The sequence below is a fragment of the Pleurodeles waltl genome, chromosome 2_2 (genome assembly GCF_031143425.1).
Source record: "Pleurodeles waltl isolate 20211129_DDA chromosome 2_2, aPleWal1.hap1.20221129, whole genome shotgun sequence".
Taxonomy (NCBI): Eukaryota; Metazoa; Chordata; class Amphibia; order Caudata; family Salamandridae; genus Pleurodeles; species Pleurodeles waltl.
Window position 1 is genome coordinate 682,478,864 of NC_090439.1, and position 23,861 is coordinate 682,502,724.

The 23,861-nt window shown below is 46.4% G+C and overlaps 1 protein-coding gene across 4 annotated transcripts in view; it reads right to left on the reverse strand.

Annotated features, from left to right (window-relative positions):
• The window catches only part of ASPH (aspartate beta-hydroxylase), a 590,871-nt gene that overhangs the window by 154,444 nt on the left and 412,566 nt on the right, over nt 1-23,861 (reverse strand). For all 4 annotated transcript variants that reach the window (XM_069220239.1, XM_069220242.1, XM_069220243.1 and 1 more), the window contains 2 exons: nt 18,771-18,921; nt 7,042-7,178 (listed from right to left, as the gene is read on the reverse strand). In XM_069220239.1, coding sequence (XP_069076340.1) covers nt 7,042-7,178; nt 18,771-18,921 — 288 coding nt within the window. The remainder of the gene's footprint in view (nt 1-7,041; nt 7,179-18,770; nt 18,922-23,861) is intronic.

Here is a 23,861-nt window from a genome sequence, read left to right on the forward strand (position 1 = left end):
GCAGGGCATTGATAAGGATGCTTTTGAGCACTTTAAGCAGGCCTTCCTTCAATCGCAGACTCAGCTGCAGGAACCGGAGCCTACAGACCTGTCCCCCAAGCCCTTGCACCCTTCCTTTGGAGAGGCATTTCAGACCCACAAGACAGTTTGGTGGCCGATATGCTAGACCCGGAGGACTTGATACACCTACGTTCTTCCATGTGGTCCCCTAGTGAGAAGGTGGCAACTTATGTTGCAGGTCGCATGAGGAAGCGGGCTCAATAAACACGTGCATGTCTGTCTTCGGGCAGAGTGCCCCCATCTGCACCTTGAGGGCAACGTGGCTCAAACACCGGAGATTGATTAAATTCATCATGAAATTCATCAGGGACCCTAAGGAGGGCAGTAACCACTCCTGGTGGTTATGCCAGATAAACTCTTAGACATCACTTGACCTCACACAAAAATTCTGGACATGGCTGAGGTGGCCAAACTCTCAGGCTCCCTCATTCAACCTGCAGTTCTTTCCAAATGGGCCTAACATGCAGTTATCCTCTTGGGGGAACGCCAACTGCACCTTGTCAGCTGAGAGAGGACGGTCACTTCTTATCAAGGTGGATCCAAAACTGGGTGACCTGGCATCCTCTGAGGTGGGGCCCGCAGCACAGGGAGGATTATTTGGAGACATTGTGCAAACATTCACTTCCCTGGACAGGGTACAGGCTTTGCTCAAGAAGATTTTTTGAACCAAGATTTTTGGAAGGGCCGGGCATGGTAGGGGGCGCTCATCCAGCCATTTTTTATCCAGGTCCTCCCAAAAGGCCAAGGCTCCTGTCAAACTCAGTGGCAAGATCCTGCCCACTAAAGAGGTTTCTACCTCTCCCGTCGTTTTTAAGAGCCCGAGGAGGCAGAGGTGGCAGCCGTGGTCATCACCAGGGTTATTCCCAAGGTAAGGTATCTCCCTTCTTCCCATCTAAAGGTGGGAGGGCAGTTTGCAATGTTTCAAGACAACTGGAGGGAGCTGACGACCGATGCATGGGTTCTTCAGACTGTCCAGGGTTATTACCTGGAGTTTGCGGGAACCCTGGTTCAGGATATCGCCCCTCACCCCCTGATGTTTTTGAAGACACAGTCCTCTTTGATCAACTAGGAGGTTTCTGAGCTCCTCAACAAAGGGGCAGTCACTTTATCTGACCTTTAACCAAATAGCTTTATCAGCAATCTGTTCCTAGTTGAGAAGAGAGATGTGGGGTCAGCGTCCCATGATCAACCTCAGAGACTTCAACCGGTGGCTGGTTTACCGCCACTTCAAGATGGAGGGTATCCAGCTTCTGCGTGACCTTCTGCGTCCAAGGGAGTGGCTAGTTTGGCTGCATCTCAAGGATGCTTACCTCACAATACCAGTCTTCCTGCCTCACCGCAGGTTTCTCCAATACATCTAGAACCATCAAGTCTTCGAATTTCAGGCACTTCCTTTTGGTCTGTCCTCCACTCCTTGGTGTTTTATCAAGGTCCTCAAGCCGATAGTGGAGTTCCTCTGAGGCAGGGGAACAGCATGATCATCTACTTGGATGACATCCTTATAATGGATCAGTGCCCTTGATCCCTGCTGCAACATTTTCAGATGGCGCTGGACTTATTGGAAAAATTGGGCTTCGTGATCAATGAGCATAAGTCATTGCTCAGCCCGCAGCAGAAGACTACCTGCCTCGGCTTTGTGTTAGATTCAAAGTCCTCCATGCTGAGCCTTCCAGCAGATGACGCAGATCCAGCAGGAGTTGCACAAGATGGTGGCGCGTTCTCAGACTTTTCTCAGAAATCTGGTCAAGCTAGTGGGCCTTCTTGCATCCTCTATCCAGGCAATACTTCCAAGCCCTCTGCATTACAGTGCATTGCAACTCTTAAAGGCATGTAATTTACCGGAAGGTCTGTCCTACACCACGCAGGTCCCACTCACTGACAAAGTCAGGGAAGAGATGAGATGGTGGCTGGACCACATAAAGGCCTGGAATGGCAGGGCCATTATCGGTTCCAGTCCTGACTTTGTGATCAAATCAGACACCAGTCTTTCCAGTTGGGGAGCCACTTGTGGAGGTGTTTTCAAAGGAGGGAAGTGGACGTCTGACTAAAGGTCACTGCATGTAAAATGCCTGGAATTGTTGGCACTGTCCTTTGCGGCCTGCTGTCGGACAAAGGACAGAATCAATCGAGCAGTCCTACTGAAGATGGACACCCTGTCGGCAGTTCGCTACACTAACAGTTTGGGGGCCCTCCCGGTCCAAGTCACTAGAGGAACTAGTGAAACATTTCTGGGAGTAATGGGAGATTTCAGTGACAGAGGAGTATCTCCCGGGGCATTCCAATGAGGTAGCCGACTGGCACTCTAGGCACCTGCATGATCTCAGTATTTGGCACCTTCATCTGGAAGTGTTCAAAGGATTCGGGACCTTTTCAGTGGACATGTTGAGCTCACACCTTGACTCTCACCTGAGCCAGTTGTGCAGTGGAAACCAGACCCGCGAGCAATGGCGACGGATGCTTTCCTTCAGGACTGGAGAGTGGAGGCAGGTCACGCATTCCTGCCATTCGCAATGCTGAGGAGATTGACTGCCCAGGTGTGCAGGCAGAAAGCATTTCAGGTGGTGATTTTGCTGATGTGGAGGTCTAAAGCTTGGTTTCCAGTAATGATAGAACTTTCTTGGGATTCTCCAACTCATCTACCCCGGAGAAAAGACATTCTTCGAGTAGGTGGAAGATCACAGGACTTTCAAAGGCAGCTCAGGATCTCCTCTCCAAACCTTGGGCAGCCAGAACAAGCAAGAGATACAAGTCCGCTTGGGAACAGTGGCAACATTGGTGTTTGCAAAGGGACATTGATCCCCTGGAATCCGGAATCCTGCCTGTCTTGAATTTTCTGTCTTTTCAATGGAAGGAATGGCTTAAAGGTTGGTAAACAACCTTTAGGTCAACCATATGGGCAGGACACCTGCCTATTGAGTGTCTTCCCGTATGGGACCATCCATTGGTGAGGAAATTGATGTTTGTCAGTTCCACCTGAACTTAGGTACTCCTCCTTGTGTGATGTCAATCAGGTTCTTTATCTATTCCAGACTTGGACACAAAATAAATACATCTCCAAAAAACAATCATCTGGTAAGTTGGCGTTGTTATTGTCTTTGGTGTCTTGCTGCAGGGTGTCTGATGTCAGAGCTGTAGTGTGACGTTCCATGTCTCCAGAATGACGAAGTGTCATTCCAGGTTAGTTTCCCACCCTTTGTTTCCTCAGACACCTAAGTTATGTGTTGTCAGATGTCACAAGGCTTATGTGGCAGCCATGGAAGAAGTCAGGCCAGCTGGTGAGAGGCAATTATTCATCTCTCTACGTAAACTGTTTCAGGCAGTTTCATCCCGCACTATTGCACTTTGGGTGAAGGGTATTCTACAGGCTATCAACACTTCCATTTTTGGAGCACACTCTGCGAGGGGTGCTATGGCTTCCAAGACGTTTGCGTTAGGACCCTGTCTGGAAGAAATCTTGAATGCAGCAGATTGGTCCTTCGATTCGACATTCAAGACATTTTACTTTAAACCTGTGGTTCACATGGCGCCCACAGCAGTGGACAAGTTTTGAACTGGCATAATCTGAGCCTCTGAGACAGAATGAAAAATGTCCTAGCTAGCGTAACAGAAAGTTTCAATTCTGTTAGGGACTAGGATTATTCCCTCCCCTTTTTTTCTCTTCTTTTCTCTCCCCCCTTTCTGTACTCCAAATTCCAGCTGAGAGAGAATCAAGTTAGCTATAAGTAAAGACCTCCTTCTATCCATTTACCGAGTGTGATGCTGTACTTCTTCGTTTATGATGAGAGAGTCACCTGTTAGGCATAAGTAAACAGCTTCTTCCATTCATTTATAAACTGTGATGTTGTACTTCTTCATTTATGATGAATGGTTCTGTTACTACTATTAAATTGTACTGTTCTTTAGAATGGATGATACATGCTAATGTTTATAAGGTTTAATATTGATGCATAGGGTTTACAGGTTTCTCCTTTTTCTGCAGGGAACAAGACTCCTAAGCAAGACTGATGAGACGAGCAGATTGTTTTTCCACTTGGATGGTTCCTGTCGCATGAGGAAAGAGGGTGCATGGACAGAGTTGTGGGACTATATTTTGGAGACTATGATCTGATTGGTTGTCATTATGTCGGTTTCCCCTGGGTTATGGGAAAGGTAGTTTGCTTGCTTAAAATGGCTGCTGTTGAAATAAAGAGTGTAGAACGAAGGCATAATCCTAACCTCTGTGTCTTTAATAGAACTGAAACTTTCTGTTACGCTAGCTAGGACACTTTTCATTCATAATTCCTCAAGGAACATGCTGTAAACAAGTGAAAACACACAAGCTGTTCTCTCTGGTGTGCAGCCTTGAACCCTACTTTTATACTTTTTTGGACGCGGTAGTCAGCCTTGTTCCTGGCAGAGTAACCCATCCACCGAACTCTAAAAAAACAAAATCCCCAATTTAAAAAAAATAAAAAATAACCAGGGGAAACAACAGATTTATTTGTGGGTGGCACCGTAGAGGATTTTAGTGGCAGTTTGTGTGATAACAAAAAGAAATCAACATTTTAGGCAACAGAAAATCCACGTCTGGCAATATAGTTCTGACCAGCTAGTTTGCTGAATTTAGTTGATGCAATAAGATGCTTATCAAGCGATTAATCTGTTTATAGTTGATTTTATGGATAACATTAAATAATGTATTGAGGCTTTGGTACTGATGGTAAAAGAAATCGAGACCGAAATTATAGAAGGGGCTGTTTGGACTATAGTGTTGAAGTCGATAGGGGCGAGATAAAATTGCTAGCAGATTTAAATTTAGAGTCAATATGCGAAGATGTGTGTACGTTAATCTGACTGTAATAATAAACGTTATATTTTATTACCAGTTATACTACAGTGAATAGTACATTGTCTAGGATTTGCTCTACCCGCTGGTCACATGTCAAATGGTGCCTGTGCAAGGTTATTTAGCTTCCATGGATAGAAAACTTGCTTTGATTACTGTGGCTCTCATATTTATGAAAAGTCTAACACGCTTTCGTTCCCACTTTCACTCTATGGCTGGAATGACACACTCCAAAGAAAGGAACATAAGTTTGGAAGCTTGGTGGGGCATGGAACAAGCAGATTGCGGTTTCCTGATAAGATTATGTACTCCTCAGGGGGCTACCACTTGATCAAATGGCGAGAGCTTGTAGGCTGAAGTTAAGATGCCCAATAAAAGAAATGCACTCTTGCCATTATTTGGGATCACAACAGTAAAGGCAAGTTACATACTGTTTCTATATTAAGTTGCATGCCATTCACACGCACATGCAGCAATCTCTTTGCCTATGATATGCATTACTTGCAAGGTGTCTCTATACAAATAGAAGATTTGATTGCTGACTTAGAGGTAACTTCAGAAGCAAAGCCTGAGCAAGAAGCTCCTACTGCACCGCCTGAAGCCTGCTGCTTTGTCCACGTGGTACATTGTAAAATGGTGAATGGTTCACTGCCCTCCATATTTCTTGGAAATTCTACATTCAGTTATTCTAAATTTAGCCCTATACATAGCCCTAAAAGCCCAACCTAAAATTAAAAAAAGGAATAGGAGGATCTTCTCCATATTAGGTTGAGGAACCACAACAGCCTTTCTCTAAAATAAAAAATCAAATCTACATGCTTCAAGTCTACAACCACCTCCATGGTACTTTATTTAGTGTCTCCGCTGGCATCAGAATCTGGTAGTAAGTCACCTGCAGCTCTTTAACTACAGCCCCATTTGTCTCTCAGCGAAAGCACTAGATGCACTAAGAACAATACCGAATTCTTAATGTAGAAAAATGTATGGGCATTCTTGCTGCCTGACAAAGTAGTGTTCAGTAGAGGACAAAGCATTTAATAAAAGAATGACAATTTATTTTGAATGGGCTATAAGAAGCGCATCCTTCACCGCCCCACCTAATCTCTGAGGTGGTACAGGATGTTAGTAGGATTGGGGTACACATTAGTAACTTGGCAGAGAGACATGGCAGGTTTGGAGTCCCGATCTATAAACAAGTCAAGGATCTTCTTAAGTACTTGAAGTGACTGCAATCTTGACCGATAAAGAGATTTTGTCTAGACAAACTGTGCATATCAAAGAACATTTGAAAAGGACAATAAAATTGGTAAATTGTTGGCATGGAAAATAAGGACCCAGCAGCTATCCATCGAGGTTCATAGACTCGGATCTCATGACGTGAGTAAACTGGAGACAAAGCCAGCAAACATAATAAAAAAAAGTATTTGTAATATTATATCAAGACTTACATAAGAATAAACTAGCTCCAACTTCATTAGAAACGATGGAGCTTCTTGATCAAACCGGGCTTAATTCATTATTATCAGAGGACCAAGGACATTTAAATAAACCAATTAACGATGTCAACTTTGAGAGGCTAATAGCTCTATTCCAACTGCAAAGGCTTCCTGAGAAGATGGTGAGTTCCTCCAGTTGCATCAGAATATCCAACAAAGGTACACAACTTCTTCCTTTCTGGATTCTGATCTTTGTTTAGCCATAGTTAATAGTCCTGATAAAGTGTTTCAAACGTAATCTTTTTGAAAAACGTTGGACTATTCAGTTTGATGGAAAGTCCCAAGATTCCCATCTTCCCAACCATTAAGAATTATTTGTGAAGTATTTGTCAGGTGTGTCATGAATTATGATTTTTCATACATTTTGAGTTATACTAGCATGGTACTACAACTCTAAATTCGGTAGTGTCCAGCAACTGTCTATCAATAAGGCACATGATTTAGTTTAGCAGTGTGAAGGGGTTTGCCTGCCCACATGTACAGGGGGAAGGCAAATCCCCATATCCCTTTAATAAAAAATCGCCCCTCAGTGATTTAGGTAAATATCCTCAATTAGTCATATGGACCTTATAACCTATGAAGAATTAATCTTGACAATGGGAAAAGAGAGCAAAGCATAACGCATTATAGGTTTCTGAAGCAAGTGCAATTAGAATTTACCTCCTCATAGACTTTCTTTGCGTTGTCGTTGTCACCGAGCAAGAGATATCCAACCCCAAGGTCGTTTCTAATGGAAATATCCTCTGGGAAACGCTGCACTAGCTTCTGCAATGTAATCAGCGAACTTCTTGTGCGACCTTATTTCATTCAGAGAGAAAAAGAAGAAGATGAGTGAAGAGGAGCGTGTCATCGGCACATGAGAAGCGCGCGCTGCTGAGGTTAAGACTATCTTCGGACGCCATTATTCCAAGCACAGCTGTCCTCACAAGGAAGGGACGCGGCGCCATCGCGGTTCCACAGGCAGCCCTGGAGCCTGACAGCTCCTGTCCGAAGGAACAGATTCATTGAGATGCTGTCCTCGTAAGGGCTTTGGTTATTAACCATTCTAAGTGTGTATTTTAATCGACTTGCCTGAAAGACCGTTAATGAGTGTATAATGCAGCAAATTGTTTCATGTATTTGAAGAAGGATAAGAGGAGCAATTAGTACAGAAGTATTTGAAAACAGTTTGTCAACAGCGAAGTAACCGCGTGATAACAGTCTGGGGGTTACACAGATTATTTGTATACAGGTGATGATTAAACAGGCGAACAATCAATCTATTACCTGTGCACACATATCGGAAGTGCGTTATCAGTGTTTGCAAGAGTCAGAGTGATATCAGTGCACCATGCGGCAGGTTGGGGCTGACCTACCCGAGCACTCGATCACATTGGCACTGCCAGATGAACAAGTATGAAAGGCCCAATGCGTGGGTCAGTTTAATTCCATCATGGTCCACGGATCCAAAAACAAACACCTGGCCCCTTCAAGCCGGCCCATCTAGGAGGCCAGTCCAACACTGCCATGCAGGCAGCAGAGCGGGGAAGTTGTGAACGTGGTGCGTTTTGAAAAATTAGGTTGGGAATGTTTTAAGCTAGACTCCAAGGACATGGGATTTAAGATCACTTTTTAAACCTTGTTGGGAGTGACCCTGAGATAAGATGGGAGGTTCAGTGAGTAAAAATGTGACACAGCATTTGCGGGACTCGGCACAGATAGAAGTTATCATAGAAGCATGGTAGCCTTGCAGAGTTGTGAGATAGGGTGAAGATAGGTAATGGACTTCCCCGAGCCCAGCATGAAAAGGCTGAACTTGTCTCTTCCATCGGCACAAAATTGAATTAAGAGACAAGGGCTCATTATGAGGAAGTTTGTGTACTGAAGATATCACTTTACAAGAGGGTTAAATGAGTCAAATGAGCAGGCTGGTGCAATAAACCAAACTTAAAATGATGAGCCTTATGCAGTGCGGTAAATTTACATGAGTAAATCAGCACATGTAAATTTACTCCTACACTTGTAGTAACTTAACTACATTTGGCCAGTCACAATTTTCAAATGAAAAGTTACTACAAAGTGTAGACTTACATGTCTCCATCCCCTGAAGTACAAGTTACTTACCTTCGGTAACGATATATCTGGTAGAGATATATTCTAGTTGCAGATTCCTTACCTTAGAATTTTCCCCCAGACATCAGACTGGATATGGAGATTTTTTCTTCGAGCAATACCCTTGCACGTCGGTAGGTGGCATCGGTTGGTTCCGCGGATGTCGTAGACACCGTGATGACACAGAGTAGTACATAGACGCCACCTCAGTGCAGTGACGTCAGTTGCTTTTAGCGACTTTCCACGCCAAAGCGCAGAGCCGCGAAGAACACAGATTGGTGCGTCAGAGCTAAGGTCCTGAATGGGAAATCCCTGTCCCTCGAAATCAGTTCACAAGCAGGGAGGATGGGTGGGCCGGTAAGGAATCTGCAACTAGAATATGTCTCAACCAGATATATTGTTACCGAAGGTAAGTAACTTGTACATCTGATAGAGACTTCTAGTTGCAGATTCCTTACCTCAGAGTAGATACACAAGCAATGCCATCCTCTGAGGTGGGCTGCGAACTAAGTTCATACTAGAAAGTCCTGCAGGACCGAACAACCAAATTAGCCGTCTCAACAGACCTGGCTGTCCAGGAAGTAATGTTTAACAAACATGTGCAGGGATTCCCACGTGGTTGCCTGGCAGATATCCAGGACAGGAACTCCGTGTGCTAACGCAGTGGAAACAGCAGTTGCTCTGGTGGAATGAGCGGGCAAGCCCTCAGGGGGTTGCTTCTTGGCCAAAGCGTAGCGCATCTTGATGCAAAGAATTACCCATCGAGAGATGGTACGTTTTTGCACCGCCTTCCCTTTCTTCACACCCACATATCCAACAAAGAGTTGATCGTCCACCCGGAAATCTTTAGCATCATTTAGATAGAACGCCAACGCTCTTTTTGGGTCCAGACGGTGGAGTCTCTCCTCCTCACGAGAAGGGGGCGCGTAAAAAGTAGGCAAGGTGATCGACTGGCCTTCATGAAAAGGCGTAACAACCTTGGGAAGGAAGGAAGCCTTAGTGCGCAACACCACTTTGTCAGGGTGCACAGAGAAGTATGGGGGCTTTGAAGAAAGAGCCTGAAGCTCACTCACTCTGCGAGCAGAAGTGATGGCAACAAGAAAAGCAGTCTTGAAAGTGAGGAGCCGTAAAGGGCAATTGTGCACCAGCTCGAATGGACTATACATTAAGAAAGCAAGGACAAGATTGAGGTCCCACTGAGGCATGATAAATGGAGTGGCAGGAAATAAATAGGTGAGACCTTTAAGGAATCGATTGGCAATAGGAGAATTAAAGAGTGAAGGCTGATCAGTTAACCTAAGAAAGGCTGAAATAGCCGATAAATACCCTTTAAGAGTGCCCAAAACAGAGCCTGCTGGGCTAAAGAAAGGATGAACGAAAGAACCTCAGAAAGAGGAGGAGAGAGGGGATCAACAGATTTGTTGGTGCACCATGTCACAAATTTATGCTGACAGGCGTATACCGTTTTGGTGGAGGGATGTCTGGCTGCCAAGATAACGTCACAGACTTCGGGTGGAAGGTCAAAAGCCATTAACTGCCGCCGCTAAATCTCCACGCATGAAGGCAGGGATTAGACAGGTTCGGGTGGAGAACCGTCCCCTACTGCTGCGACAGAGGATCCTCCCGAAGAGGCAGTCTGAGTGGAGGATCCATGGCCATGCTCAATAGCTCAGGATACCATACTCTCCGTGCCCAGTACGGAGCCACCAAGATAACTTGGGCACGGTCATTCCTGATCTTCTTGAGAACTCTGGGCAGAAGTGGTATAGGCATAAAGGAGACCGGAGTTCCACTCAAGATAAAAAGCAGTCCGAGCGAGTGCCGCCTTGGAAACTTCAATGCGCAAAACAGCTGACATTGCGCGTTCTCTGTGGAGGCGATCAGATCTAATCAAGGCTCTCCTCACTGCTGAAAGAGACCTTGCACCACCTCTGGATGAAGATGCCATTCGTGATCTGCTATGCATCGATGGCTGAGTTTGTCTGCTCTGGTGTTTAGAGAGCCCGCCAGACGTTGAACCACCAGGGTAATGTTCTGATCTTCCAGACATGTGCAGAGGCATAGTGCCTCCAGACAAAGGGTCAAGGACCCTACTCCGCCCTGTTTGTTGCAGTACCACATGGCAGTAGTGTTGGCCGTGAACACTTGCACTACTTTCCCTTTGAGAGAGGGAATAAATGCTTTCAACGCAAGCCTGATCGCCCAGAGCTCCAGAAGATTGATATGGAGCCCAGACTCCGCTGGAGACCAGAGGCCTCTCATCCCCGCCTCTCCTATGTGGCCGCCCCATCCCAGAAGTGACGCACCTGTCCCTATAAATAGATCTGGCTGGGGAAGAGAGAGGGATCTGCTGTGGACCCAATGCAGATTCCAAAGCCACTACTGCAGGTCTTCCGCAGTCCCCTCTGAGATCTGGACCATGTCGGAGAGATTTCCCTGATGCTGGGCCAATTGGAGCTTCACGTCCCACTGCAGAGCCTACATATGCCATCTGGCATGTGTCACTAGCAGGATGCAGGTGGCCATGAGGCCCAGCAGCCTGAGTCAGTCTCACCGAAACCCAAGACAGAGGCTGAAAGATCTGAATCATAGCCTGAATATCCTGAACTCGCTTTTCAGGAGGATAGGTCAGAAACTGCACTGCGTCAAGAACAGCTCTGATGAAAGGGAGCATCTGAGAGGGAGTTAGGTATGACTTTGGCATGTTTATAGTGAACCCCATCGTGTGCAGGAGGTTTGCCGTAGTCTGAAGGTGGGAGACGACTTTCTGGAGCGAGTCTGCCTTCAACAGCCAGTCGTCGAGGTAGGAGAAGACTGAAACCTCCAACCTGCGCAGATGAGCTGCAACCACCGCCATCACTTTTGTGAACACCAGAGGGGCGCTGGTAAGGCCGAAGGGGAGCACGGTTAATTGAAAGTGCTCGTGACCTAGCACAAATCGTAGGTAACATCTGTGGGCAGGCAGGATGGGAATGTGGAAATAAGCATCCTGCAAGTCCAACGCTACCATCCAGTCTCCTGGGTCCAAGACAGACAGGACCTGAGCCAGGATGAGCAGTTTGAATTTCTCCTTCTTGAGGAAGTAATTGAGGTCCCGAAGGTCTAGGATAGGACGTAAACCTTTGTCCTTTTTGGGCACCAGAAAGCAGCAGGAATGACAACCACGACCAAACCTTCTGGCGCAGGGACTTTCTCCATAGCTCCCTTGGCCAAGAAAGCCACAACTTCCTGGCGGAGAAGTGATAACTGATCCTTCGGAATATGGCTGACTGATGGAGGCATGGTTGGTGTGGCAGATTCAAAGGGGAGGGAGTAGCCCCTATGAACGATCTGCAAAAACTCACATGTCCATAGTGATGGATTCCCAGTGGGGCAGGTGATGGCGAATCCTGCCGCCAACTGGACTGGAGTGAGGGGACGGACTAAGTTTGGAGGATGCAGCAGGGGCAGGTGTGGAGTGGGCAGACCTCTGGTTCCGCGTCCCACACCTATGTGGGATTCCGCATTCCCGGCCATGCAGCAGCTGAACAGCATGGATGGCACAGTGGCTGGGATGGGGATGCGACAGGGAGCCCCTTTCATGGCCACGAAAGGGATAAAAGGCGGACTGTTGGTGGCAAGGGGCAGTGGAAAGGCCGAGGGACCAAGCCGTAGCCCGGGAGTCCTGGAACCTCTCCAAAGCCGAGTCCGTCTTGTCTCCAAAGAGACAGGAGCCATCAAAGGGCAAGTCCATATGAGCCTGATGGACATCCCCCGAAAAATCAGATGTACGCAACCAGGCATGGCACCTTAAGGCCACCGTCGTCGTAACCGATCTACCTAGAGAGTCGGTTGTGTCCAGACCACATCTGATCGTGAACTTTGCAGCATCTCTTCCATCGGTAACAGCTTGGGGAACGGTAGCACGGGCCTCCTCTGGAATCTGCTGCAGAACCTGCGTGACCGTTTTCCACAGAGAGTGGGTATAGGGGCCCAAAAGGCATGCGGTGTTCACAGACCGCAGCGCAAGACTGGAAGAAGAAAACTCTTCTTCCCAAATTGTTCCAGCCTTTTTGATTCCCTATCTGGGGTGCAGAAGGGAATGCGCCCGAGGAACAGGATGCCTGGATGACAAGGCTCTCCCGAGTGGGGTGTTAGGACAGAAATGTAGGGTGTTCACAGGAGCCCCTGTGCTGGGTCTGGACCAAGTACCGAATAGGACATCGGTGAGGGCTTCATTGAATGTCAGAAGGGGCTCAGATGTGGAAGCCCTGGCTGAAGCACCTCTGTCAAGAGATTTGACCTGACCTGAACAGTAGGCAGCTCAAGGCTGAGGACCTCAGCCACCCTACTGACCACCAGAGAATAAGTGGCTCCCTCCACCGTAGCCACGGCAAGAAGAGACAGCATGCCAGCATCTGGAGAAGTGTCCAGGCCACTAGCCTCACCCGCCTCCTATGCCCAGTCCAAATTAGGGTAATCCTGGTATTCATAAGGGTCCGGGGACCCCTCCAAATCTTTCCCGAAATGGTACCCATATGAAAAAGGGTCAGATTCTGACATGGGGTGAATAGGCCCCATCGATGACAGAGGTGGCGGTGGCCGATGCCGTTCTGACTCCGAGTCATCAGGGATGAGCATTAGGTCGATGTCGTTGGTGGGCACCACCGACGTCGGGAGCGTCGACAATTGAATTGGCGCTGGGGAAGGTCTCAATGGTACGACTGACACTGGTGGGCATCCAAGAGCAGATCCGGAGGGGATCTAAGTGGCTGGTGCCGAAGCCACCAGCGTGGAACTCAAAGGCCCCCCCCCCGACCGAACCTCGTGGGCCCGAAGGCACCATATCGTGGTCGGCCTGCCCAAAAATGAGGCCTCATAAAACTCCTAATTGGGCAGGGGTTTGCTCCGGCACCCGGAAACTCAGGGAAGCGCGGAGCGGACCCAGAAGCAGGCTCCAAAGACAGAGGCCTCGAGTGTTAACGCTCCTTTCGCTTTGCATCAGCCGTGCGACGGAGTGAAGTTGAAGGGTGACTGGATCTCTTTGATTTCTTCTTCTTCTTCTTACCTTGTCCCAAAGACTTCAAGGAAGAAGAATGGAGGTGGCTCCGCAAGCGGTCTCAAGACCTTCCTCTCGATCAAGACCGGGACCTACGCGGAATCGAGCGCGGGCCCCCATAAGCTTGAGGGACTGCTCCCTCAAGGCTTTCGGGTTCATGGCCCGGCACTCAGAGCACGACTTTGGGTTGTGGTCGCGCTCCAGGCACCACAAACAGACCTGATGCGGATCCATCACCGGCATCACGCGGTGACAGTCCTCGCACGCTTTGAAACCGGTCTTCGCGGACATACTTGACGCACCAAAAAACTCACCAAAAAATTCGACAAAAGGGTTGAATCAGCCAAAAAGAGACCAGGGTAGCTTTCTCCGGATCAGCGCATGGAGCTGAAAGAAAAGAACTGCCGTCACTGTGCTGGGGCAGCGTTTATGTACCATTCCTGAAGTCATCACAGCGACTACGACGCCAACAACGCCCGCAAAGTTGACCAACGCCACCTACCGACACGCAAGGGTGTTGCTCAAAGAAAAAATCTCCAGATCCAGTCTGACACCTGGGGGAAAATTCTAAGGTAATGAATCTGTTACCAGAAGTCTCTATCTGATTTAAGGGGTTGGAGCCTAATTTACGAGTAAAAAGTTGCTACTAATAACTTTTCACACAAACTGAGATCTCCGTCACTAGACAGAGATCACCCTGGGTAAATTATAGCAATATTTTTAAAAGTTAATTAAGGTCTATAAAAACTGTAAGAATACTTTTATGTTACACGTAAATGAAAATTAATTTCATATTACTCTATTAAAAATAGAACAAAACAAAATACGCTACACCACTATTAACTTAATTTTGAATCAAATATGTAATTAGTTTAAATATATTAAATTAAAATTATTATTTAAAGATTTTAAAAACTATCCACCTACGTTAATGTGTTTATATTTATTTATGTATTAAAAATTCTGGAATAAATATATAATTAATGTAAATTATTATTTTACAATAATCAACATTATTGCCTAAGGCATCCATTATTTTATAATTTTTGATGGGCGGATGGGAGTGTGTTGCAGTACCAGTGGTTGGCCATGTCAGGTCTCAGGAGGGTACATTTATGACTGTTTTGGGCCCTTTTTGGTTGCAGTAATTTTAGAAGTGCTGTTTGTCCGCAAAGTGGGCCTACTCGCTTTTGGGTGGGAGCATGTCCCTCCCTAAACGCCTCCTAAACCATTTTTAAACTCCTCCCATTCAGTAGTAAGTATTCCCCATTTTATGGCCACTCCTCTATCCCTCACACATTTACTACTAAAATGCAGGTTTACATGTGCAGAGATCTCTGTAGTTGGGGCAGAGATCTCTGCAAAGGAGAGATAAGAAGCACAGGCAGGGACCTCCACACGTAAGTCAGTTAAAAGCAGTTTGCAGTTAGTGAGTGGTACTAATGCAATACTAAAAAACATACTAAAAACTACAGTTTGTGAGTAGGCCCCTGCTAATGCGTACATGAGTGATTTGATGAAATACAATGTAATGCAATTTCATTTTTTAAATAGAGTGAACACTGGCAGCAGTGGCTCTGGGCTTGAATGATTTCAGACAGATTGTAGAGTCAATTATCATTGAAAGGTTTATTACAAAGAAGGGAGGAGGAAGGGCATAAGCACGGAGCATCACTTGTAGGGGAGTCAGATGAAGCTAGGAAATCGAGCTTGGTCATGGACAAGTGGATTGTGAGCAATTGCAGGGCCCTGCAGTGGCAAATGGTGGTCTGCAGATTAAGGTCTGAGCATGGAGTATGAGGGGGCGAGTGATGGAAAAGAGAAGATAATCTGTCTGTTGTCAGGAAAGGGGTTATAAGAGCAGCAAAGGAGATGGTGATGGCACCAAGGAAAGTGGTGTATAAGTAAGAAAAGTGGGGGAGCAGAATCATGGGGATACCAGCAAGAACAGATGTAGGCGAGAATTCAGCTGAAGAGTGAGGTGAAAACTAACAGAGAACTGTAGAGAACCATCCGAAGACAGTATCTATTCACTGTGAGGAGGTTTTGTAAGATCATTTGAAGGTGTGAAAAGTGGGACACAGGTTGCAGAGGAAGAAGACAGATGACATGTAATTATGATTATTATTGGCAACATTGGTAAAGATAGAGGCGATTGAGGCAGTACTCTCAGGGGAGTGGAGGCTACAGAGTCCAGACCAAACAGTAGCGGCCCGTCCTTTAGGGCGGAGGGGCCACGCCCCCCCACCTTTTGCCCCTCATGAAGAGTGTCTGTCAGGCTGCCTCAGGTCAGGCAGCCAGGAGCAGACATGCACGATTTGCGCAGACTCCTGGCTGCCTGAGCTGAACTTTGCTGGGCTGAGGAGTTCACAGCTACTATGGGCGTGACCTCCTCGGCTAAGGAAAGGTGCCTCAAGGCCCTCCCCTGGGTGACGAGGAAAGCGTCACCAATTGACACTCTTCCTGGGCGCTTCAGTTTAAGCCCCGAAGTGCCCAGGGCGAGTGTCAATCAGTGACACTATGTCACAGAGTGGAGTGGGGTCAGCAGTCTCCAGCCAGCAGTCTCACTGACCCCATCCCACTCTGTGACGAACCTGTAACTGCTGCCTTCCCTCATTGGCTGACATAAGGTCAGCCAATGAGGGAAGGCAGCAGTCCCAACCCTCCTGGGACCTGGGGGCCGAAGGTAAGTGTTTGTGTGTGTGTGTGTATGTGTGTGATGTTTCAAATTGAATGTTTGGTGCTTGTGTGCATGTTTGAATGGTATGAATGTTGTTAATGGATGTGTGTGCGTGTGTGTGTGAAAGAATGATTGTGTGTGATGTTTTAAAATGAATGTTTGGTGCGTGCATGTTTGAATGGTAGGAGTGTTGTTAATGGATGTGCGTGCGTGCCTGTGTGTGAAAGAATGAGTGTGAGAGTGTGTGTGTGTGTGTGTGTGTGTGTGCCCCGCCCACCCCCCTCCCTCCTAAAGCTGCCGGCCGCCACTGAGACCGAAGGAGGCTAAGTTAGTTATTTGAGAACATGTAGAGGTTAAGCTTGTTGAAGGTCAACCATTTAGGAGTTTCTGAGATGAAAATGAGTTATTTTTCCTAAAAGCTGCAGTGTTACAGGAGACATGAAAAACTGTGGGTAAATTTCAGTCCAGGATGAGCAAGTGCTTTATTTAAAGAGAGAGGCAAGAAGAGAACCTGAGTTTTGACGACAAGAGCACAAGAAGGGTTAACAATGTAAGGGCTGGGGAGAATGGTGTGTTGGGTGGAACAGAGAAGAACAACTAATTGGCTAAGCAGATGGAGGTAAATAAAAGAAGGACTGGACACAGTGTATTTTTCAAGTTTTTGATCTTTGTACAGAACCAAGTAGCAAAGCTGCTGGCCAAGCAGTTTGTTGAGATAATGGAGGCTGGAGGAAAGACATGACTTTGCAAAATGGGACAGATATTTTCAATGTGGGTGAGGTGCCCTTGTTAGGCCTTTAATTTATTATACTTTGGCTTCACTGAGAACAGTGATGTGGGAGTTTAATTGGAGGGGGGGGTGTCCTTCCACCGTGCATGCAAAGGCACACCTGAGTTGTGAGGGTGCAGATGAAGTGGAATAGTGACCCATTGAGAGAAAGGTGGGATAAGCTAGAGGCCATTGAAGGAAGAGCCTAGTGTGGAATTATGTGCTTTGAAGGTGTTGAGAGATTGATGGTAATATAAGGTTTTTGTAAATCTGCTCAAGAAATGCCACAATGAAGTCAGAAAGAAAACGTAGTTGTTAGATGGGCACGTCTTTGTTGACTGGGAAGGGTGATGAATCGCTCCACAGTTGATTGGGAGCGTGAAGGGATATCAATGGATGAGAAGAAGTCAGTGGAGAGGTGTATTAGGTGGCGGTCAAGGCAATTGCTTTACAGTGTATTTGCAGTGAATGTGTTGCTTTCTAAATGAGTAAGAGATAAAAGGGCATTGGTGTATTAAATGATGGGAGATATGCGTGCATGGATGAATCACTGAATGGAGCTGTGACAAAAGTGTGTTTTGAGTATGATTCATACCGCCTGGGATGATGAACAGGGAAGAGGCACTCTTGGTCAAGAAAGCATACAACCTTTTACTTATGGTCCCCTTACCTTATTTTTCAATCGATTAACCTTACCCTTACCATTAACGTATTTTTATTACGTTGCCTTTGATAATGTAATGTTACACGTAGGATGTAGTGGTGGTGGTGAAGTGCCTCACGATAGGTTGGCACAGATAGTGGATCGGATATTGAGAGGTCTAAGTATATGCCCGCACAGTATTTCTAACAAAGGTATAAACAACCTTTTTCCGTTTGCAGGTGAGTGACCCCAACCCTTTGACCTAGACAATGTTTGATTTGGCGATGGATATTTTTCTAGGCCATTGGTACTCGCTGGCGGTTCTTGGTGGCCACACTACAATGAGTTCTCGATCAGCCTAGTGAATATACAAAGCACTCTCCATGCAGATACTCTACAGGAAAACTCCAATGTACAAATGTTTCGGGGCTACTTGTCAACAGTAAAACATCAAAAGCTTTATTACAAAATGGCTGTATTTATGAGGGGGCGAAAAAAGGGCCAGAATGAATGATTGTGGCTGGTACCCTAGCGTCAAAATCTGGCTATTACAATATAATGACCTTGGAATGGGGAACAAGCATGCAGACTTGAAATCTTGAGTAATTTCTAACTGTATGTTATCAATCCGGGGATATTTACGTTCATGCTGTGAGCAGGTAGTAAATCCGAGAGGGGGGATGCCCTTTGCAAATTGCCAGGCAGAGGCCGTGTGTGAGGCGGGCATCAGGGGCAGGCTCCTCCACTGATGCGAGAGTGCTGCTGTGGCCTGGCTTTGAGTCCGCCCACAGCCTCTTGCTGCCTGCGGTTTTACAAAGTGCATATTCGCACCTGGTAAGCCGGGGCCTGGTGTTCTTGCATCCAGAAGTCCTGGGAAACACCAGGTAACTCATAGGCAGGTGGTATCATCATTGGTATACAGCTCCACCAGGCTCTCAATGAGACCCTTAGTAGTTACCACAGCGAACAGAACCTCTCCGGCAACACTTACAAAACATTGTGGCATAATGCGTGCAAACTGTGGCTCTTCCCCTGAAAATTTGACAGATTCATTATACTACACATCCTCAATAGTGCTAAAATTTTGTGTTACGTGTAATGTGTAAGTGGTTGTTGTCTACCGAAAAAATCCAATAAAAAGTTATAATAAAAACAAAGTCCGCCTCACCCAGGAACTGCTGCCTGTTCGCTCGTCTCTTCAGGGCCAGTTTCACCAGGTCCGATGGGACGTTCGGCACGCTTGCCACCTCTTCGTAGGTGCTGACAGCCTTCTGCAGCATTTCGTTGCTCCGCATTTTTTCTGCCAAGTCATCCTCGCTCTAGATGGAAGCACAAACAACAGATTTATGCCACTAGTTCTTAACTATCTAGCTCTATTCACAAGTGAGGATCACAGAAGGCTGTTGATATCTCCTGTGTGGGGCCATCAAAACAAAAAATACAGTGGCCATCAGAATTTGCAAGCTCTTTTGCAGATGTCACCACAGTACCAGATACGCACATATACCCATATGCAAACATGAATTCTTTGATGGATGCTTAGGGCTGCTCATATGCCTTCTTGCTGGTTTAGACATCTCTGAATTGCCATGACATTGTTTCAAACAGAGACGCTGCCCAGAGTTTATGCAGTCCCATTTTGATTCTGAGGGTTTCTTGATTGCTGTCCTGGGCGAATTCTCCTATTCCCAGCAAGGCCAGACGGCTCATCGTTTAAAACGTTCATGGAAGATAATATATTGAATATGGGTGAATTAAAATGTAAACAGACCAATGAGCTAAATATTAATCTTCCTTTGGCCTACAATGCCTTAGTAACATTTCTGAATAACGAGTGTCGTCACCGACATTGGTTAATTGGTAACTGTCTTTGCTAGTATTGGACACCATGTCCTACAATTAGGCACGGATGTAATTAATGACGACTGTCAACCACGTGGTACAGCGCGAGAACTCATCCTTCCTCTTGGCAGTGCTGCCCATCCTGCTATGGCGTGCCCAGCGTGACTGCCCTATCCTGCCGGCTCCTCCTCTGACCAGATCCACCTGGGCTGCGTTATGCAAAGGAGCACTGGCTGTGCTTTCCCACCACACGTTGGTGGTAGGGACTGTCAAGGCCCGACAAGGATGCCTCTGTACTGAGTTCCTGTGTGATCTCGGAGTGTTACCTGTGGTGCCCTGATCTACATGTTGTTTCCTTAGGGGATGCTCATTTTGCCCCGGCAGTAATACCACTTAGAACGTTGGCTTCAGCCGCCCTGTCCCCACCTCACCTTCTTCTGTGTTTATTGTGATTCACACTCACCCAATTTCCACATGGACACCTCAGGGTAAAGACCTGCCATTCAGCTTTTAAGTCAGATAAACTACTGAGCAAAATTTTCTTTACCAACATAATGCAAACATTTCGGAGTAACTATTTAAAAAATAAGAAAAACGGCCAACGTGGCAACTTGTGATATATTTTAAAACAATATGCATCCTTACATCAGTCTTGGAGGAGAAGGCGACCTTTGCGCTAAAAAACCAAAACAGCACAAAAAACACAGTTAGCGCCAACAAGACCCACTGACTGATCCGGTGATAGGATTTTTTACACGAATTAACTTAGCAGAATCGAGTAACTTCATGGAATTTCGCATGGAAAATGTAAAAAAGAAAGGCCGGAAATGACGACTCAACTGAAATTTCAACCAGTCTAGAACAATCTATAAATACACCCCCCTTTGACAGACATCTTCTCGCGAGCCCATCTTAATCACACCTTCTCTTCGCTGAGTACCCAACTGAACCTTTCCTTCCAAAGGACCCACCCTTTTGCTGTTGGACTGCAAATCTTGAAATAGATCTGGTCACCAAACAATCTTGCTACAATCTATGTGTAGTAAATATTGAAACGTCCTGTATTCTTGTGATATGCAATAGTGCAATTTTCTGAACACGGTATGTTTCAAAATGATTTAAAATAAACAAATAAAAAAATGATCGTCATGGTCTGTTTTACTGCTAAAGAGGAGTTGCAGGCCTGCTCTCACGGTCAAAGGTACTTAAATTATTTATTTTTCCATCTGGATGTCTAAAAACGTATTATTGTTTGCACAGATTCTGAGAAAGGGCCAATAACTATACGAAAAAAACAACCCAGCTTCCTCTTGTATCTTACCCATTCACGTTTTTTATAAGGCAATTGTTTTGTACATATTCTACTAAGATAGGTTCTAGAGTCACAGTTTTAATTATTGCAAAGGTGAAAAACGAGAAGAGTTGATAGAGGCAGTGCATAATTTGTGCCGGTGTTTGCAATTGGTGGTCACTGGGACTCGTTCTAAATCATCCGACTTTGACTCCGAGCTCGAAACAGAAAAGCAGAAAGGAGACAAATAAGAAAGAAGCCAAAGAGAAGAAAATAGCTACAGAAGGCGAAAATTGGGCGGAAAATCACCTTCAGGAATGAGACAAAGAGGCAGGAGTGTAAAAGGCCACGAAGTGGAATCAATTCTGGGCATACTTGGCATTCGCAACCCAGCAACTGGCAGCAGACTTCTTATACGCACGCTGGGTCTTGGTACTGAATGATTGACTATTATGCTGTACAATTGGTTGACTGATGAGTGCACCGGTTTTCTCGGCATTTCTTTGGGACACAATTCACAAACAATATTGGTTTCATTTATGATAAAAGTGGTCGGTTGTAACTACATAATGCCAAACTATTTTTAAAATGAATGTCGTGTTGAAGGCGAGCTATACCAGGCAAACTCGCCCACTTTTTAACTTCGGTTTTTAAAGAACGCGAGGCGTTTTGCTTATAAAATTAAGGTTACATAAATATGGCAAATTGTTATTCAAAATTTAAATGATGTTTATTTAGAACTGCAAAAGCCACAGACAACCACCAGGGCAGTAAGAAGGAACCCAGGCTCATCAAGCTACATCAAGTGCAGTGTAAATCCACTGGAACTGGTAAGGCATTAAAGGGGAATTGCTTTCTCGATGACCAAATACAAGACATCTTTGCATCTCACTATCAAGTTATACAACAGAGTTGTTAAGCCAATTTTCCCTTAATGAAAACAATACATAGAGATATGGAAAAACAGAATATGCGTAATCACCGTATGTTGTAGAGAATAGCTGCTGTTAAAATAAAGCTGTTTCGAGTTATCTGAGCTGTCGTGGATTCCCGCCCGATCCACATCAAAACAGAAGGCATACAAACTACAAACATAAAGTAATTCAGGACAAAAAGATGGCGTCACAGTTTCTGAATAAGAGATGGTGATGGGCGAGGTGTGGGCAACAAAGCTTCAGACCATGTGCAAAGCTCTCGCCAAGCAAACCGACCAGGTTTGCACATGCAGAATAGCCTTAAAGAATATATTAAAGCCATTTAGAATTGTGATGTTTATACTCCGTAATGTGTAAACGTCTCAGCATGCAGTCTGAAACCACACGAGGCATTGATTTCCCTGCTTAACAATAACTAATACTAGTGTGGTCACAAAACATTCCTTCGTTTGCATCCCGACAACAGACACGTTATTAGCACAGATAAAGAGGCCCACGAAGATCACTTCTATATGGTGTAAGTAGCTGGAGACCACAGGAAAGACTAATGAAGGTCCATAGACTCAACATTTCATCTTTGCCCTCCTTGAATAGGCTAGCATGTTTTAGACTTATGCATACAAAAAATCCTATGTTTGCCTGGATAAAGCAGTAGGAGCAGACTTGAAATTTAGCAAATAATATGCAGCTTTAATGATACAAAAACAAATGATTAACGGTGAAATGCAGTAAGTATTTTCTTTTGCTTACATCACTGAAGTTGTAGTATGGCTTTGGCCTCAGGGAAGCTGTCAGTGATCCATGGCACTCAACTCGGTTTTAAGGGGATCCTTATGGGCCAATAGTTGTAATGGTGCAGATCACGCAGGAAACCCAACACCAAGAGCAAGGACACACTAAACAGGAGGCTACAAAATGCAAACAGGAAAAGACAAGAAGGCGGCGTGGCCGACACCAATGGAGTAGGCAGCCTTCCGTGGAGCACTCACCGGCAAACCTGCCTAGCTCCATCCTGCATGTTATGGCTGGCTGAGGGGAACCTCAACTAAGTGAGCAAGGACCACTACCCCCCACTCCAGCTGCCAGCAGTGGACTCCTGAAACTGGTGCTGGCGGTAAAAAACCTGAGGAAGGACAGGTTAAGACACTGCTGCGTGGTGGCCATTCAAAATGGGAGTCGAGAGCCACTGAGCTGACATCGGGCTGCTCCTGTGAGGGACTTCGGCTGCTGATTAAAGGCAAAGCGGTGCCTGGAGGTACTGATGTAAGGTGGGTGGAGACGCTGCCTGACCCTGCGACTCGGGCCCATGGAGCTGCTGGCTGGGCCCGGTCTGGCTCGGGGCTGCGGTGGAGTGCGGTGGAGACAGGAGCCAAACTGGATCAGTGCCCAAGTGCAACACATCCGCAGAATTCACCACCTGGGGCCTGCCTGCTACTACGATGCTGAGAGAGGCCCCTCAAATGTAAAGGTTGGCAAGGCACCGCACGATAATACCTGCTCCCTCCCCGCTGCAATTAACACTCACCTGGGAAGGATCGGTCCACAGTCAGGGGGAGGAGGAAGCGACCCCCCTCAGGAGATCGGCCCACTGCGCGCCTGTGACTTGGAGGCGGGGAGGCCAGGAGCTCCTCAGAGGTGCCTGCAGGAGCACCTGGGGCCCGTGGAACAAACTGCAGACCCAGGTGGGACCCCCCAGTGCCTAAAGAACGTAACTCCAGCCCTAGATGAGGTGACCAGTAGGCTCACTGCGATGGAATCGAAGGGCCGTGTTTTGGAAAGGAGAGCAGAAGACATGGAAAACAGATCCCGCCTCAATAACATAAGTGTGATTAGACTACCGGAGCGAGTGGAGGGGAGAAACATGCTGGACTACCTAGAACATTGGCTTTGCAAGGAGGTTTGCGGCTGAAGACCTCTCCCCATTTTTCACGCTGGGAAAGGTGCACAGAATCTCCCCCCGGGTCCAGTGGTGGCGAGATTACTGCACTATAAGGATCAGGACTACATTCTAAATCAGGCAAGGAAGAAGGGAGACCTCACCATTGACAACAGCACGGTCTGAATCTTCCCAGACTTTTCTCGAGAGGTCCAGAGGCAGAGGTCCACCTTCAGAGAGGCCAAAGCAAAACCTCGACAGCTGGGGATTCAATATGCAATGTTGTTCCCATCTGGCCTTTGAGTGGTGGCAGCG